Source organism: Pelophylax lessonae, assembly GCF_965119305.1.
Source record: "Pelophylax lessonae genome assembly, chromosome: 3".
In the NCBI taxonomy this organism is placed as follows: Eukaryota; Metazoa; Chordata; class Amphibia; order Anura; family Ranidae; genus Pelophylax; species Pelophylax lessonae.
This window is the reverse complement of record NC_138770.1, coordinates 665,185,415-665,200,747: the sequence shown is the minus strand read 5'-3', so window position 1 is coordinate 665,200,747 and position 15,333 is coordinate 665,185,415. Positions and strand designations below refer to the sequence as shown.

General features: G+C 50.1%; 1 protein-coding gene across 2 annotated transcripts in view; it reads right to left on the bottom strand.

Moving 5' to 3' along the window:
* Nucleotides 1-14,772, bottom strand: part of KLC4 (kinesin light chain 4) — a 54,673-nt gene extending 39,901 nt beyond the window's left edge. For both annotated transcript variants that reach the window (XM_082249146.1, XM_082249147.1), the window contains exons 1-2: nucleotides 14,590-14,772; nucleotides 2,604-2,856 (exon numbers count right to left, since the gene is read on the bottom strand). In XM_082249146.1, the coding sequence (XP_082105272.1) occupies nucleotides 2,604-2,852 (249 nt within the window). In that variant the 5' untranslated portion in view covers nucleotides 2,853-2,856; nucleotides 14,590-14,772. The remainder of the gene's footprint in view (nucleotides 1-2,603; nucleotides 2,857-14,589) is intronic.
* Nucleotides 14,773-15,333: the final 561 nt, after the last annotated feature.

Sequence of the window (15,333 nt, the reverse complement as noted above, 5' to 3'; positions counted from 1 at the left end):
GCGGAGCGCCAGTGGGGGGGGGGGGCTACAGGCCCGTATGCTGGCGCCGCGCCAGTGGGGGGCTACAGGCCCGTATGCTGGCGCCGCGCCAGTGGGGGGGCTACAGGCCCGTATGCTGGCAGTGCGCCAGTGGGGGGGGGGGGGGTCTACAGGCCCGTCTGCTGGAGGTGTGCCAGTGGGGGCTACAGGCCTGTCTGCTGGTACCAGTCTGACTTCACAAACTAGTCTGCTGGTGCCACACAGGCTGTCCATTGGTGATGCAGCTAATGCCAGAACACAGTAGTAATGGCACATCCTGGCAACACAAGTGACTCAGGAATCCTTATTCTTAATAAGGTCAGCAAATATGTAATTAAAGCTGAACACTAGTACCTCATTAAAGTCAATGATGCCATCACTTAGAATGAGAAACTACAGCTACGCCCGGGCACTAGGAGGAGGTACTGGTGAAACGTTGATATCCCTTCCTGTCACTGTGCATGGCCACTGGGACAATCTACAATTTACATGAAGCTATGAGAAATATAGCTGGCAAACAGACATGACAGACCATTGGGGAGATTTACTAAAACTGGTGTACACAGAATCTGGTGCAGCTCTACATAGAAACCAATCAGCTTCCAGGTTTTACCCCCCGTTCACATCGGGCCGATTTGACATGTCAAACTGGAGCCTATTGCCGGCAACGGTACCATCTGAATCGGCGCAGCACCGATTCCCAAAGGTAGTTCCTGCACTACTTTTGGCGGCTTGGGGGGTGATTTCAATAGACATCTGTGCATGAAACCGCACATATGTCTTTCAATTCGCCCCTGAAGTCGGACTGAAATGCGGGTTTGAAATTGTGTTCAGCTGAACGATTTCAAACCCGCCGTCAGTGTGAACGAGGGCTTATTGTCAAAGCTTTGTGTAGGTTAACACTGAGTTCAGCTGAACTCACACGATTTCAAACCGGCATTTTCAGTCCAACTTCGGGGGCGATTTCGCACACATCTGTGCGGATTTCTGCACAGATGTCTATTGAAATCGTCCCCCTGAAGTCATCAAAATTAGTACAAAAACTACTTTTGGGAATCGATTTGAACGGTGCCATTGCCGGTCATTGGCTCTAATTTGATATGTCAAATCGGACCAATGTGAATGTGGGCTTAATTGAACAAGCTGAACTTAGAAGCTGATTGGCTACCATGCACAGCTGCCCTAGATTTTGCCGGGAGTAATGATTGTTTCCATTGCCTGTTCTCAATGCATTCCCATCTCCTTCCCAAGCGGAGATGAGAAGGAAGTTTTTGCAGGCTTCATCTCCCTGTCCACTAACCTTTGCTTAAAGGTAAGTGGACAGGGAGTGTGGTTATTATTATTAATTTATTTTTTAAATTAAAAAAAAAAAAAAAAATAATACTAATCATTTTTTTCTTTTTTTTTTAATTATTAAAAAAAATAAAAATGCATTTTTCTTTTTTTTCTTCAATTATTATAAAAAAAAAAAAATTATATTTATATATATATATATATATATATATATATATATATATATATATATCATTTTTTTTTTCTTCCCTCATTGCCATGCCACAGCCGAAGGCCCCTTTCACACGGGCTGTCTGATCAGGTCCGCCTGTCAGTTTTTTAGGCAGACCTATCGGACCCTTCATTCTCCTCTGTGGAGCAGTAATTTGCCGCCATCTGATCTTGTCCGCCAAAAACAGACGGATGGTGGTTCTATTTTCTATTCATCCCGTGGATCGGATCAGATGGCATTGGATGGAAAGAGACAGACAGTCTGTTTCCATCCAATTGTGCTATAGAGGAGAGTGGGGTTCTAGTCGTATTTATGTGTAAATTTAGTATCCGTTTTATTAAATAAAGCTTGGTTGTTAGTTTAAAAAAAAAAAAAAAACTGGCTCCTAACTTTTTTAGCTGGCTCCTAGATTTCAGGCAAATTTGTCAAGCCCTGAGCTATGGGGATACATAAATGGAGTGCCTATGCACCGGAAGCGCTATGCTATCTTTCAGGAGGAATTCAAGACAAAAAGGTACATTTTTTTTTAAGGGTACAGCTTAGACCCAATTGACATTTCTAGTTGTTCTCTATAAAAAGAGCTAATCTTCGCTTTTTGGGTTGAGGTCCACTTTAACTGAACCACTAGGAACCCAAGTGGTTGGGCTTTGTGCTGGTGTCAATGTCATGAGTGTGATTTACTTCTAAAGTCATTCAGAAATCATTGACCAGTGCATTTAACCAGCACTTATCTCCATCTGACCTCAATTTGTCCTGCTTCAAGCGAGTTTTGCTTTTTCTTTTCCCCCATAGTATATTTTATTAAGGAAAAAGAAGAGAATATAATCAGCAAAGACATTAAATATACCTTGAAAATTGTACAACAATTTAGAACAGCTGATGATAACAAGGTAACCACGCATTGCTTTTCCAACAGGCTTGTACAGGAGTGCAGAAATTTCTTGAAGTGAATGAAAGCCCATCAACATCGGCCCTAAATCTGTCATGAGCCAACCCCCTGTAAGCTTGCCCCCCACCCCACCACTGGGGCCAATTATCTGTGGGTAGAGGGTATTTTAGGGGTGAATAGGGAAACACTCACCTGTGCCTCACCAAGCCCAAGCTCAATCATTTCCACCGACTTGCGCAGCAGACCCGACTTTTCGTGCACCAGATTGGCCTCTTCATCCTTTTTGAGGCATTTGATGGTTTCCAGTAGACTGTGCAGGATGGAGTTGTGCTCATTGCGGAGGGCCTCCAGGCCTTGCATTACCAGCTTGGTATGGGAGATGATCTCCTCCTGTGACAACTTGTCCAGCTTCTCCTCGCGGGGGTACATCATTACTGACATTTCCCTGAAGAAAATAATAAACAGATACAGAAAGAATCAATGACTGGCCCCTTGAAAAAACACAGATCTAAGGTATTTCATCACCGCCATGTTCCTGGACAGAGATACAGGGCACATTGTTAACACTATGCCACTGGACAGAGATATGGGATAGATCATCACCGCCATGTCCCTGGACACGCAGAGATATGGAGTATATAATCACCGACATGTCCCTGCAGACACACAAAGATATGGAGTAGATCATAACCGCCATGTCCCTGGACACACAGAGATATGGAGTATATAATCACCGCCATGTTCCTGCACACACAGATATGGGGTATATCATCACCGCCATGTCCCTGGACACACAGATATGGAGTATATAATCACCGCCATGTCCCTGCACACACAGATATGGGGTATATCATCACCACCATGTCCCTGGACACACAGAGATATGGGGTATATCGTCATCGCCTTGTCCCTGGACACACAGAGATATGGAATATATCATCACCGCCATGTCCCTGGACACACACAGATATGGGGTATATCATCATCGCCATGTCCCTGGACACACAGATATGGGGTATATCATCACCATCATGTCCCTGGACACACAGATATGGGGTATATCATCACCACCATGTCCCTGGACACACAGATATGGGGTATATCATCACCACCATGTCCCTGGACACACAGAGATATGGGGTATATCGTCATCGCCTTGTCCCTGGACACACAGAGATATGGAATATATCATCACCGCCATGTCCCTGGACACACACAGATATGGGGTATATCATCATCGCCATGTCCCTGGACACACAGATATGGGGTATATCATCAACGCCATGTCCCTGGACACACAGATATGGGGTATATCATCACCACCATGTCCCTGGACACACAGAGATATGGGGTATATCGTCATCGCCTTGTCCCTGGACACACAGAGATATGGAATATATCATCACCGCCATGTCCCTGGACACACACAGATATGGGGTATATCATCATCGCCATGTCCCTGGACACACAGATATGGGGTATATCATCACCATCATGTCCCTGGACACACAGATATGGGGTATATCATCAACGCCATGTCCCTGGACACACAGAGCTATGGAGTATATCATCACCGCCATGTCCCTGGACACACACAGATATGGGGTATATCATCACCGCCATGTCCCTGGACACAGTTCCGGGGTAAATTGACATCACTATGCCACTGGAGACAGAGAGATACAAGGTACATCTGCACAGCTCTCTCTCCTCCAACCAACATACCAGTCCACCACCACACTCAACATTTTCCTCCTTTGACCCTGTTGCCACTGAGGAAGTTGCTTAACTCCTTCCTGAAGTCAACCTGTCCCCAGGACTGTATTCCCTCACAACTACTATGGCCCTCTCCTCCTTCTCTGTTCTACATTCTCTAACATCTTCAATCTTTGTCCTCTCCACCAACACATTTCCCTCCCTGGTTACACCCATACTGTACTTTAAAAAATTAAAAAATAAGTAAAGAATACATGAACTTTTTTTGCAGGTAAAAAAAAAAAAAATATGCATTTTTTTTTTTGTTAGGAGCCTGTAAAGCATTGTACCCATGTTCAGCAGATGGTGGGTGTAATGCTATGGTCGGGCAGACTGTGTAGATGTCTGCCCATACCTCCGATACTGGCAGGCAGTTACACCATGACAGGAAGCTCAATGGACTACCTAGAGTGCTCAACAGCACCCTGGTAGTTCATTGAAAACTACAAGCCGACAGTCTTTTCACTGTCACAGAACACTGTGAATGGATGATGCGGCTGGAGCCCTACACGACCACGTTTTTTTTCAGATTGTGACAGCGGGCGGAGTGAGAAGATCCCCCCGCTCGCTGTCAAAACGGGGGATCGGGGGCTGGTGCATCTGTAATATGGTACACCCTGACTATGGGTGTAACATGTTACAAAAGGTGAACTTATCCTTTAAAAAAAAAAAACCTCCTTGGACCCCACCACTTTGAACAACTTAAAGTGGAGTTCCAGCCTAAACACACACTCACCTGTCCAACGATGCGGCCGCCCGAAGCCTCGCTCTTCTCCCTCTCTCCTCTGCAGCGCCGGCATGACTGGTGTGGGCACCCGGCTGTGACAGTTTGCGGATTTACAGCCGGGTACGCACTGCGCATGCGCGAGTTGCGCTACGCGTTGTGATTGGCCGGCAATCTTCTGGGACCTCTGACGTGTCCCAGAAGATTGCAGGGAGGGAGGGGGAGAGGAGAACTTCTGCTCAGGGCGCCGCGGCGCTCTGAGCGGAAGTAGGAGCGGGTACATGTCAAAACTAGGTACCCCCTCCCCCCCCCCAAAAAAAATTACATGCCAAATGTGGCATGTCAGGGGGTTAGAACTACCTAAAGCGGAAGTTCCACTTTTGGGTGGAACTCCGCTTTAAGACCCATCTCTCTGCTCCTGTTTGCCTCCAAACATTCGAAACGCCTTGTCCACAACTGTATGAGTTTCTACCTCACTGATGATCTTCTTGATCCCCTATAGTTTTGCTCCTGTACACAACATTCCACTGAAACTGCCCTACTAAAAACCAATGGCCACTACTCCATCTTCATATTACTTTTCTGCTGCCCTTGATACATCAGACCACCCTCTCCTCCTCAAACTCCACTTCTTAGGCCTCCACGAGACTGCTCTGTCCAGGTTCTCCTCCTACGTATCTGAACACACGTTTAGTGTCACCTACAACTCTATATTCTCTTCTTCTTTCTGTTGGGGTACCCCAGAGCTCAGTCCTTGGACCCCTTCTATTCTCGCTCTACACCTCCCTCCTTGGGTCAGTTGATAACCTCCCATGGTTTCCAATACCACCTTCTATGCTGATGACACCCAAATTTATCTCTCTACTCCTTAAAGTGGAGTTCCGGGCACAAAATCGATATTTTTTTTTTGTGCCCGTCCGCTTCTACACCTTCACCCGAAAAGGAATTGGATAGTTAGGTTTTTTTTTTTTTATTTACTTACCTTGTAATTGAAGATCGAAGATACTCACCTAGTCTTCACTTCCTCCCTCTGTGCCGAGGCTCAGTCGTCTCTTCCGGGCTTGCACTGATTCCTGGGAGCTGAACGTCATCGCTCCCAGGAATCAATGCGACGGCACCGGCCCCGCTCGTCACTTCCGGGCGACGCCGCATTCCCCTGCTAAACAGCTTCTGGGCATGCCCAGAAGCTGTGGAGGAATGCGGCGCCGCACCGGAAATGACGAGAGGGGCCGGTGCAGGCGCATTCTGGGAGAAGAAGACGCGGAAGAAGACGCAGAAGAGGACCGCGCCGGCTTCAGCTGCCCACAAGAGAGATGGAAACGCTGTGGAAGAAATTTTATAAGTGAGTATTTCTTCTAAAAGGTAAGTGCGAACCGGGACAGATCAGAGGCTAGCCATTGTGGAATGTGCTAGCCCTGACTGTCCCGGGGGTATGTTTGTTGAAAAATGACTTCTGTGCCCAGAACTCCGCTTTAATCCCCTCTGTCCTTGGGCTCCTTCTATTCTCACTCTACACTTCTTTCTTTGGCCAGTTGGTAACATCCCTAGGCTTTCAATATCACCTTGACGCTGACGATACCCAAATCCATCTCTAAATCCCTCGACCCCCCGATGTATTACTCAATGATATATCAAGCCTAGTACACACGCAACGAATTTCCGCCGACCGGTCGTCCGTCTTTTGTCCAGAGTGGTGTCTGTTGGTTGGAATGTGCTCTAGACTGCACACAAATTTTCCCGTACAACAGAATTCTACTTCAGAAGTGATGTCATGTGTTGGATTGCTTTCTTTGTGTTCTTTCATGCCTAGTCTTGCTCATAAGATTTTTTTCCCCATCGAAATCTGTACTAATGAGACGAAAATCGGACGTGTTTTGACGGTCGAAAAAATTTTTATAGCCTGCACACCAGGATTTTTTCGGCCGAAAAGTCGGAGTCGGTTGTCGGAAGCACCATACTAACAAGCCGAAAATCAGCAGATAGGTCGTCGGACGAAAATTCCCGGCCGAACTTCTACTCGTGTGTACGGGGCTTTACTCTACACTTCTTTCTTTGGACAGTTGGTAACATCCCTAGGCTTTCAATACCACCTTGACGCTGACGATACCCAAATCTATCTCTAAATCCCTTGATCCCCCCCCATGTATTACTGAATGATGTATCAGTATGGCTGTCACACCACTTCCTCAAACACAGCTTGTCATATTTCCTCCACCTCCTCTTGATTTTACTATTGAGATCAACAGCACAACTATCAGTCCCTCCAAGCGTGCCAGGGTGCAGAGTGCAATCCTAGATTCTGACCTCTCCTTCAGGCCCCACATCCAATTTGTGGCTAACTCTTGCCGCCTCAACCTCAATAACATTTCCAAAATTTGCACCTTCTTAACCGGTTGCCGACCGCCGCACGACTATTTACTGCGGCGGTCAGCCCCTCACAGGCAGAGCGACGTAGTACTACGTCGCTAGCCTGTGAGGGTCTAGGGAGCGAGCGCGCGCACCCGCACGGTCACGGACCCCCCCGCGCGTGTGACCGGCGGACCCGATGTCCGCCGGTCACTCGGCGATCGTCGGTGCAGAGGGAGAAAGGCAGGCAGCTAATGTAAACAAGCCGCCTGTCATTCTCCCCTGTGTATGAATAGTGATCATACGGTTCTACTATGTAGGACCGTTGATCACTGTTCCTACACCTCAAGCCACAGCCAATCACAGTTAGAAACACGCCCCTAGGGACACACACAACCCCTCCCTCTCAAAAAAAGTTAACCCCTTCACTGCCAGTGTAATTTTACAGTAACAGTGCATATGTACAGCACTGATTACTGTAGAAATGTCACTGGTAACCCCAAAAGTGTCAAAAATGTCAGTCAAGGGTCCGATCTGTCCGCCGCAATGTCGTCCAAAAAAAAAAAAAAAAAAATCGCAGATCGCCGTCATTACGCGTTAAAAAAAAAACAACAAAAATCTTTCCCTTTGTTAGTAAACGCGATAACTTTTGCACAAACCAATCAAGATACGCTTTTTGTGATTTTTTTTTACCAAACATATGTAGCAGAAAATAAATTGTCCGAAAATGTTAACAAATTTTGATTTTTACATTTTTTTGGGGGGAATTTCATATAAAAAAATGTGAAAAATATTGTTATTTTTGCAAAATTGACGCGCTTTTTTTGTTTATAGCGCATGATCAAAAAAAAAAAAAATAAATAAAAATCGCACAGGTGATCAAATACCACCAAAAGAAAGCTCTGTTTGTGAGAAAAAAAGGACGTCAAATTTGTTTAGGTACAGCGTCGCACGACTGCGCAATTGTCCGTTAAAATCACGCAGTGCCGAATCGCAAAATAGGCCCCGGTCAGGAAGGGGGTAAAATCTTCCGGGGCTTAAGTGGTTAATGAAGGACGCCACAAAACAATTCATCTCCCTCCTCAATTTTTGCAGCTCTCTCACCGGCCCACCTCTACAATCCATCACAAATGCTGCTGCCAGACTCATCCACCTTACCAACTGATCTGTGGCTGCTGCCCCTCTCTGCCAATCCCTACACTGGCTTCCACTAGATTCAAAATACTAAACTACAATGTACAAAAGAAACCTCAACTCTTCCTTCCCCCTGAGCTACACCACCACCACCCTTTTCTTCAACCATCTCCCCAAAATTGTCTTCTCTGCTCCTCCCATGATTTCCATCTCCCTCATCACCTCTTCCAATGCTTGCCTCCAGGACTTCTCCAGAACCTCTCTAATCCACTGGAACTCCCTGCCCCATCTGTCCGACTATCTCCTACTCTGCCCACCTTTAGGTTATCCCTGAAAACTCATCTAATCCGAGAAGCCCCATCCCCCTCCCTTTCAGACTGTAAGCTCGGTAAGCAGGGTCCTCCTATTCTTTCTGTACTGAACAGTATAGTAAGTCTACCATCTCTCTCTACATTGTAAAGTGCTGCACAAACTGTTGGCATTATATAATTCCTGTAAAAAAATAATCATCACTGCCATGTCCTTGAAGACACAGATACGGATTACAACACCACCGCCATGTCCCTGGAGACACGGGGTACAACACCACCGCCATGTCCCTGGAGACACGGGTTACAACACCACCGCCATGTCCCTGGAGACACGGGTTACAACACCACCGCCATGTCCCTGGAGACACGGGGTACAACACCACCGCCATGTCCCTGGAGACACGGGGTACATCACCACCGCCATGTCCCTGGAGACACGGGGTACATCACCACCACCATGTCCCTGGAGACACGGGGTACATCACCACCACCATGTCCCTGGAGACACGGGGTACATCACCACCACCATGTCCCTGGAGACACGGGGTACAACACCACCACCATGTCCCTGGAGACACGGGCTACAACGACACGACCACCATGTCCCTGGAGACACGGGGTACAACATCACCACCACCATGTCCCTGGAGACACGGGGTACATCACCACTACCCACCATGTTCCAGGAGACACGGGGTACATCACCACCACCCACCATGTCCCAGGAGACACGGGGTACATCACCACCACCCACCATGTCCCAGGAGACACGGGGTACATCACCACCACCCACCATGTCCCAGGAGACACGGGGTACATCACCACGACCCACCATGTCCCTGGAGACACGGGGTACAACATCACCACCATGTCCCTGGAGACACGGGGTACAACACCACCACCATGTCCCTGGAGACACGGGGTACAACACCACCACCACCATGTCCCTGGAGACACGGGGTACAACGACACGACCATGTCCCTGGAGACACAGGTTACAAAACCACCGCCACCATTTCCCTGGAGACACAGGTTACAACAAAACGACCACCATGTCCCTGGGGACACAGGTTACAACACCACCACCATGTCCCAGGAGACACGGGGTACAACACCACCACCATGTCCCAGGAGACACGGGGTACAACACCACCACCATGTCCCAGGAGACACGGGGTACAACACCACCACCATGTCCCAGGAGACACGGGGTACAACACCACCACCACCATGACCCAGGAGACACGGGGTACATCACCACCACCCACCATGTCCCTGGAGACACGGGGTACATCACCACGACCCACCATGTCCCTGGAGACACGGGGTACATCACCACCACCCACCATGTCCCAGGAGACACGGGGTACATCACCACCACCCACCATGTCCCTGGAGACACGGGGTACATAACCACCACCCACCATGTCCCTGGAGACACGGGGTACATAACCACCACCCACCATGTCCCTGGAGACACGGGGTACATAACCACCACCCACCATGTCCCTGGAGACACGGGGTACATAACCACCACCCACCATGTCCCTGGAGACACGGGGTACATCACCACTACCCACCATGTCCCTGGAGACACGGGGTACATCACCACCACCCACCATGTCCCTGGAGACACGGGGTACATCACCACCACCCACCATGTCCCTGGAGACACGGGGTACATCACCACCACCCACCATGTCCCTGGAGACACGGGGTACATAACCACCACCCACCATGTCCTTGGAGACACGGGGTACATAACCACCACCCACCATGTCCCTGGAGACACGGGGTACATAACCACCACCCACCATGTCCCTGGAGACACGGGGTACATAACCACCACCCACCATGTCCCTGGAGACACGGGGTACATCACCACCACCATGTCCCAGGAGACACGGGGTACATCACCACCAACCACCATGTCCCAGGAGACACAGGGTACATCATCACCACCCACCATGTCCCTGGAGACACAGGGTACAACATTACTGCTATGTCCTTGAAGACACAGAAATGTAGGGTACACATCACCCCCATGTCCCTGGAGACACAGAGATAGAGGATACATCTTGATCACTATGTTGCTGGACAGACATTGCATCACCGCCATGTACCTGGAGACATGACACAGCGATATGGGGAACTTTGCCACCATCATGTCCCTGGGGACACAGAGATAAGAGATGCATCACCGCCATGTCCTAGGACACATAGGCCTAGGAAAACTCTTTACCACCATGTCCTTGGTATAGGAAACCTCATCATTGCCATGTCCCTGGAAACACAAATCTAAAAAAGGCCACCACCATGTCCCTGAAGACACAGAGATATAGGGTTCATCATCAACGTTATGTCCCTGAGACGCAGAGATAGGAGATGCATTATCACCACCATGTCCTAGGACACACAGGCCCAGGAAACATCAACATTGACACCAAGATATAGGATACATCATCACTGCCATGTCCCTGACTACACAAAGATACGAGGTGACCATCACTGCCATGTCCCCGGAGACACAGAAATATGGGGTCCATACTCACCCCCATGTTCCTGGAGACTCAGGTTAGGGGAGGAGATAACCAGACTGGTACAGACAGATGTATGTGAAGGTTACACAGGACCAATACATAAGGCACTAGGAGAACCCTCCAGGACCGCAGCAGTCTGTAACATTGACGCCCTCTACTGGCAGTCTGAGGGGGGTGACACACAGGACACAGACACTGTCACCGGTGGGTGTGATGGATGGGAGGTGTGTGAGGATGTCATATCATTGGAACAGAAATTGTATTATTGACGCTTAGCCTCCTTATACATCATTACTGGTACTATTACCCCTCCGTGTGCCCCCTATCACCAGCACTGGTACTATTACCCCTCCGTGTGCCCCCTATCACCAGCACTGGCACTACTACCCCTCCACGTGCCCCACTATCCCTATTAACGCTCTGTGTGCCCCCTATCACCAGCACTGGTACTATTACCTTCCTTGTGCCCCACTATCCGTATTAACCCCTTTGTGTGCCCCCCTATCACTAACATGGATACTATTCAAACCTCTGTGTGCCCCCTATCACCAGCACTGGCACTATTACCCCTCCGTGTGCCCTCATCACCAGCACTGGCACTATTACCCCTCCGTGTGCCCCCTATCACCAGCACTGGTACTATTACCCCTCCGTGTGCCCCCTATCACCAGCACTGGTACTATTACCCCTCCGTGTGCCCCCTATCACCAGCACTGGCACTATTACCCCTCCGTGTGCCCCCTATCACCAGCACTGGTACTATTACCCCTCCGTGTGCCCCCTATCACCAGCACTGGCACTATTACCCCTCCGTGTGCCCCCTATCACCAGCACTGGTACTATTACCCCTCCGTGTGCCCCCCATCATCACCAGTACTGGTACTATTACCCCTCCGTGTGCCCCCTATCACCAGCACTGGTACTATTAACCCTCTGTGTGCCCCCTATCACCAGCACTGGTACTGTTACCTTCCTTGTGCCCCACTATCCCTATTAACCCCTTTGTGTGCCCCCCTATTAATAACACTGGTACTATTAACCCTCTGTGTGCCCCTCTATCACTAGCACTATTGACCCTTCGTGTGCCCCCTATCACTGGCACTATTAACCCTTTGTGTGCCCCTTATCATTAGTACTGGTGCCCCTAACTCTCCATGCGCTCCCCCTATACTAGTAGTGGTGTCAATAAGCCTCCCTGTGCCCCCGATTACTAGAACCAGCGGTGCCATTAACCCTTCCTGTACCCCTTATCTCTAGCACTAGTTCCATTAACCCTTTGCATGCCAGCCGTCACCAACATGATCACCACCCACCCTCTGTGCAAGGCCTGTCCCTGACGTTGGTTCTATTAACCCTCCACACGCTGTCACTATCCGCGCCACCATTAACCCTCTCCATGCCACCTTTTGAGCTATCAGTGGCCGTGTCACCATTAACCCTCTACGTGCCAGCTGTAGGTAGGAACAGGCTGGCTGTACGCAGAGATGAGTGGAAGTGTTGGTGTGAATTCGGAGGGGTTTTTATTACCAAGGACTGTCCAGAATCAGGGGACAGAGGGACCTGCACCCAGAATTGACCCTTTCCCCCCCAGATGGTGGGAGATTCTGATAAGAGAAAGATAACGCAGGAGCGGTTATTAGGAGGAATAGATAAATGTCACAAAAGGCCACAGACCCCATTAACCCCCTCATAGCAGGCATAGTTCATTAGCCCTTCCCCCTGACTGACAAATGCAGACAAGAGTTAACCCCTGCTGAGCCCCCCCCCATCTACCATTTACATCACATGTCAGCTGCTGCCGCCCATTATACATTCAGGAATTGAGAGAAGGGAACCCAGCAAGGGTTAGAACTTTCATAACCGACCCCCCCCCCCCACATTAACCTTCTACTCCCCTGAGTACCCCGCTATCATCTTCTCTGCCCTGGGGACCCCACATTCACCTGCTGTAGGGACCTCACTACTCCAAGGGGACCCCACACTAACCTGCTCCTCCCTCAAGGGCCCCTCGTTAACCCTCTCCTCATCTAGGAGCCCCTCAGTAACCCTCTCCTGTCCCAGTGGCCCCACTTTAACCCTCTCCTGTCCTCAGGGGCCCCCCCAGTAACCAACTCCTGTCCTCAGGGGCCCCCCAGTAACCAACTCCTGTCCTCAGGGGCCCCCCAGTAACCAACTCCTGTCCTCAGGGGCCCCCCAGTAACCAACTCCTGTCCTCAGGGGCCCCCCAGTAACCAACTCCTGTCCTCAGGGGCCCCCCCCAGTAACCAACTCCTGTCCTCAGGGGCCCCCCAGTGACCAACTCCTCTCCCAGGGGCCCCTCCATAACCCTCTCCTGTCCCAGGGGGGCCCTCAATAACCCTCTCCTGTCCCAGGGGGGCCCTCAACAACCCTCTCCTGTTCCACGGGGCCCCTCAACAACCCTCTCCTGTTCCACGGGGCCCCTCAACAACCCTCTCCTGTTCCAGGGGGCCCCTCAACAACCCTCTGCTGTTCCAGGGGGCCCCTCAACAACCCTTTCCTGTCCCAGGGACCCCTTAATAACCCTCTATTGTCCCAGGGGCCACTCATTAACCCTTTCCAGCCTAAGCACCTCATTAACCCTCTCCTGCTGTAGGGATCCCACAATCACTGCCTCATTCAATGGGGGCCCCACATTAACCCTCTCCGGTCTGGGGACCCCAAATGACCATTCTCCACCCATGGGGGCCCCTCGTTACCATCTCTCACCTCAAAGCCCCTCATTTACCATCTTCTCAAGGGACCCCTCATTAACCCTCTCCAGCCCCAGGGGCCCCACATTTATCATCTCCTCAACCAGGGGCCCCCCCATTTACCGTCTCCTCAACCAGGGGCCCCCCCATTTACCATCTCCTCAACCAGGGGCCCCCCATTTACCATCTCCTCAATCAGGGGCCCCCCCATTTACCATCTCCTCAACCAGGGGCCCCCCCATTTACCATCTCCTCAACCAGGGGCCCCCCCATTTACCGTCTCCTCAACCAGGGGCCCCCCCATTTACCGTCTCCTCAACCAGGGGCCCCCCATTTACCATCTCCTGCTGTAGGGACCCTACTGTCACTGCCTTGTTCCATGGGGGCCCCATGTTAACCCTCTCCTCTCTCAGCCCCCCCCCCCCCAGTAACCCTTTTTTTGCCCAGGGGGCTTCACATTAACTCTCTCCTGCCTAGGGGGCCCCATATTTACCTTCTCCCATCCCCAGCCCCCACACACAGGGATGACAGTTCCGGGTCCCCTCCTCTCTCCCTCACCCCGGGCCGGACAGACTGCTTTGTTGGCTGCAGTGACCCTCCCCCTCCCCCAGGAGGCGCAGACATGCCTGAGCCCGCACTGCAGGAGAACCGTCTCACCTCTCCCCGGGGCCACAGCCGCGCCGGGGCTCCGCTCTGTGTCCTGGGGGGCTCCTCCCTCTACACCGGGGGCTTCTCTTGGGGGGCCAATGGGACGGATCCGACCCGCAATACAGACCCAGTGTGAGCCCAGCGCAGCGACTTCCTGTGCAGGCTCCGCCCACCTCCCCACTCCCAATGCAGCCCTGGAGCCCCGCCCACCCCAGCGGTGACCTCACACACCCCGCCCCAAAAACCTCCGCCCACCATCCCACTCCTCAATGCAGCTCTACAACCCCGCCCACTGCACGATGACCTCACTCATCCCCGCCCCCTACAGCAGCTGCAACCAGAAGAAGGAAAAACACCCAGAGAATGAAATACGAAACAATGTATACTCTGTATATAACAACACCCTACATCTATATATATATATATACTCTGTGTATAACAACACCCTACATCTATATATATATATATATACTCTGTGTATAACAACACCCTACATCTATATATATATACATATATACTCTGTGTATAACAACACCCTACATCTATATACATATATACTCTGTGTATAACAACACCCCACATCTATATATATATATATATATATATATACTCTGTGTATAACAACACCCTACATCTATATACATATATACTCTGTGTATAACAACACCCCACATCTATATATATATACATATATACTCTGTATATAACAACACCCTACATCTATATATATATATATATATACTCTGTATATAA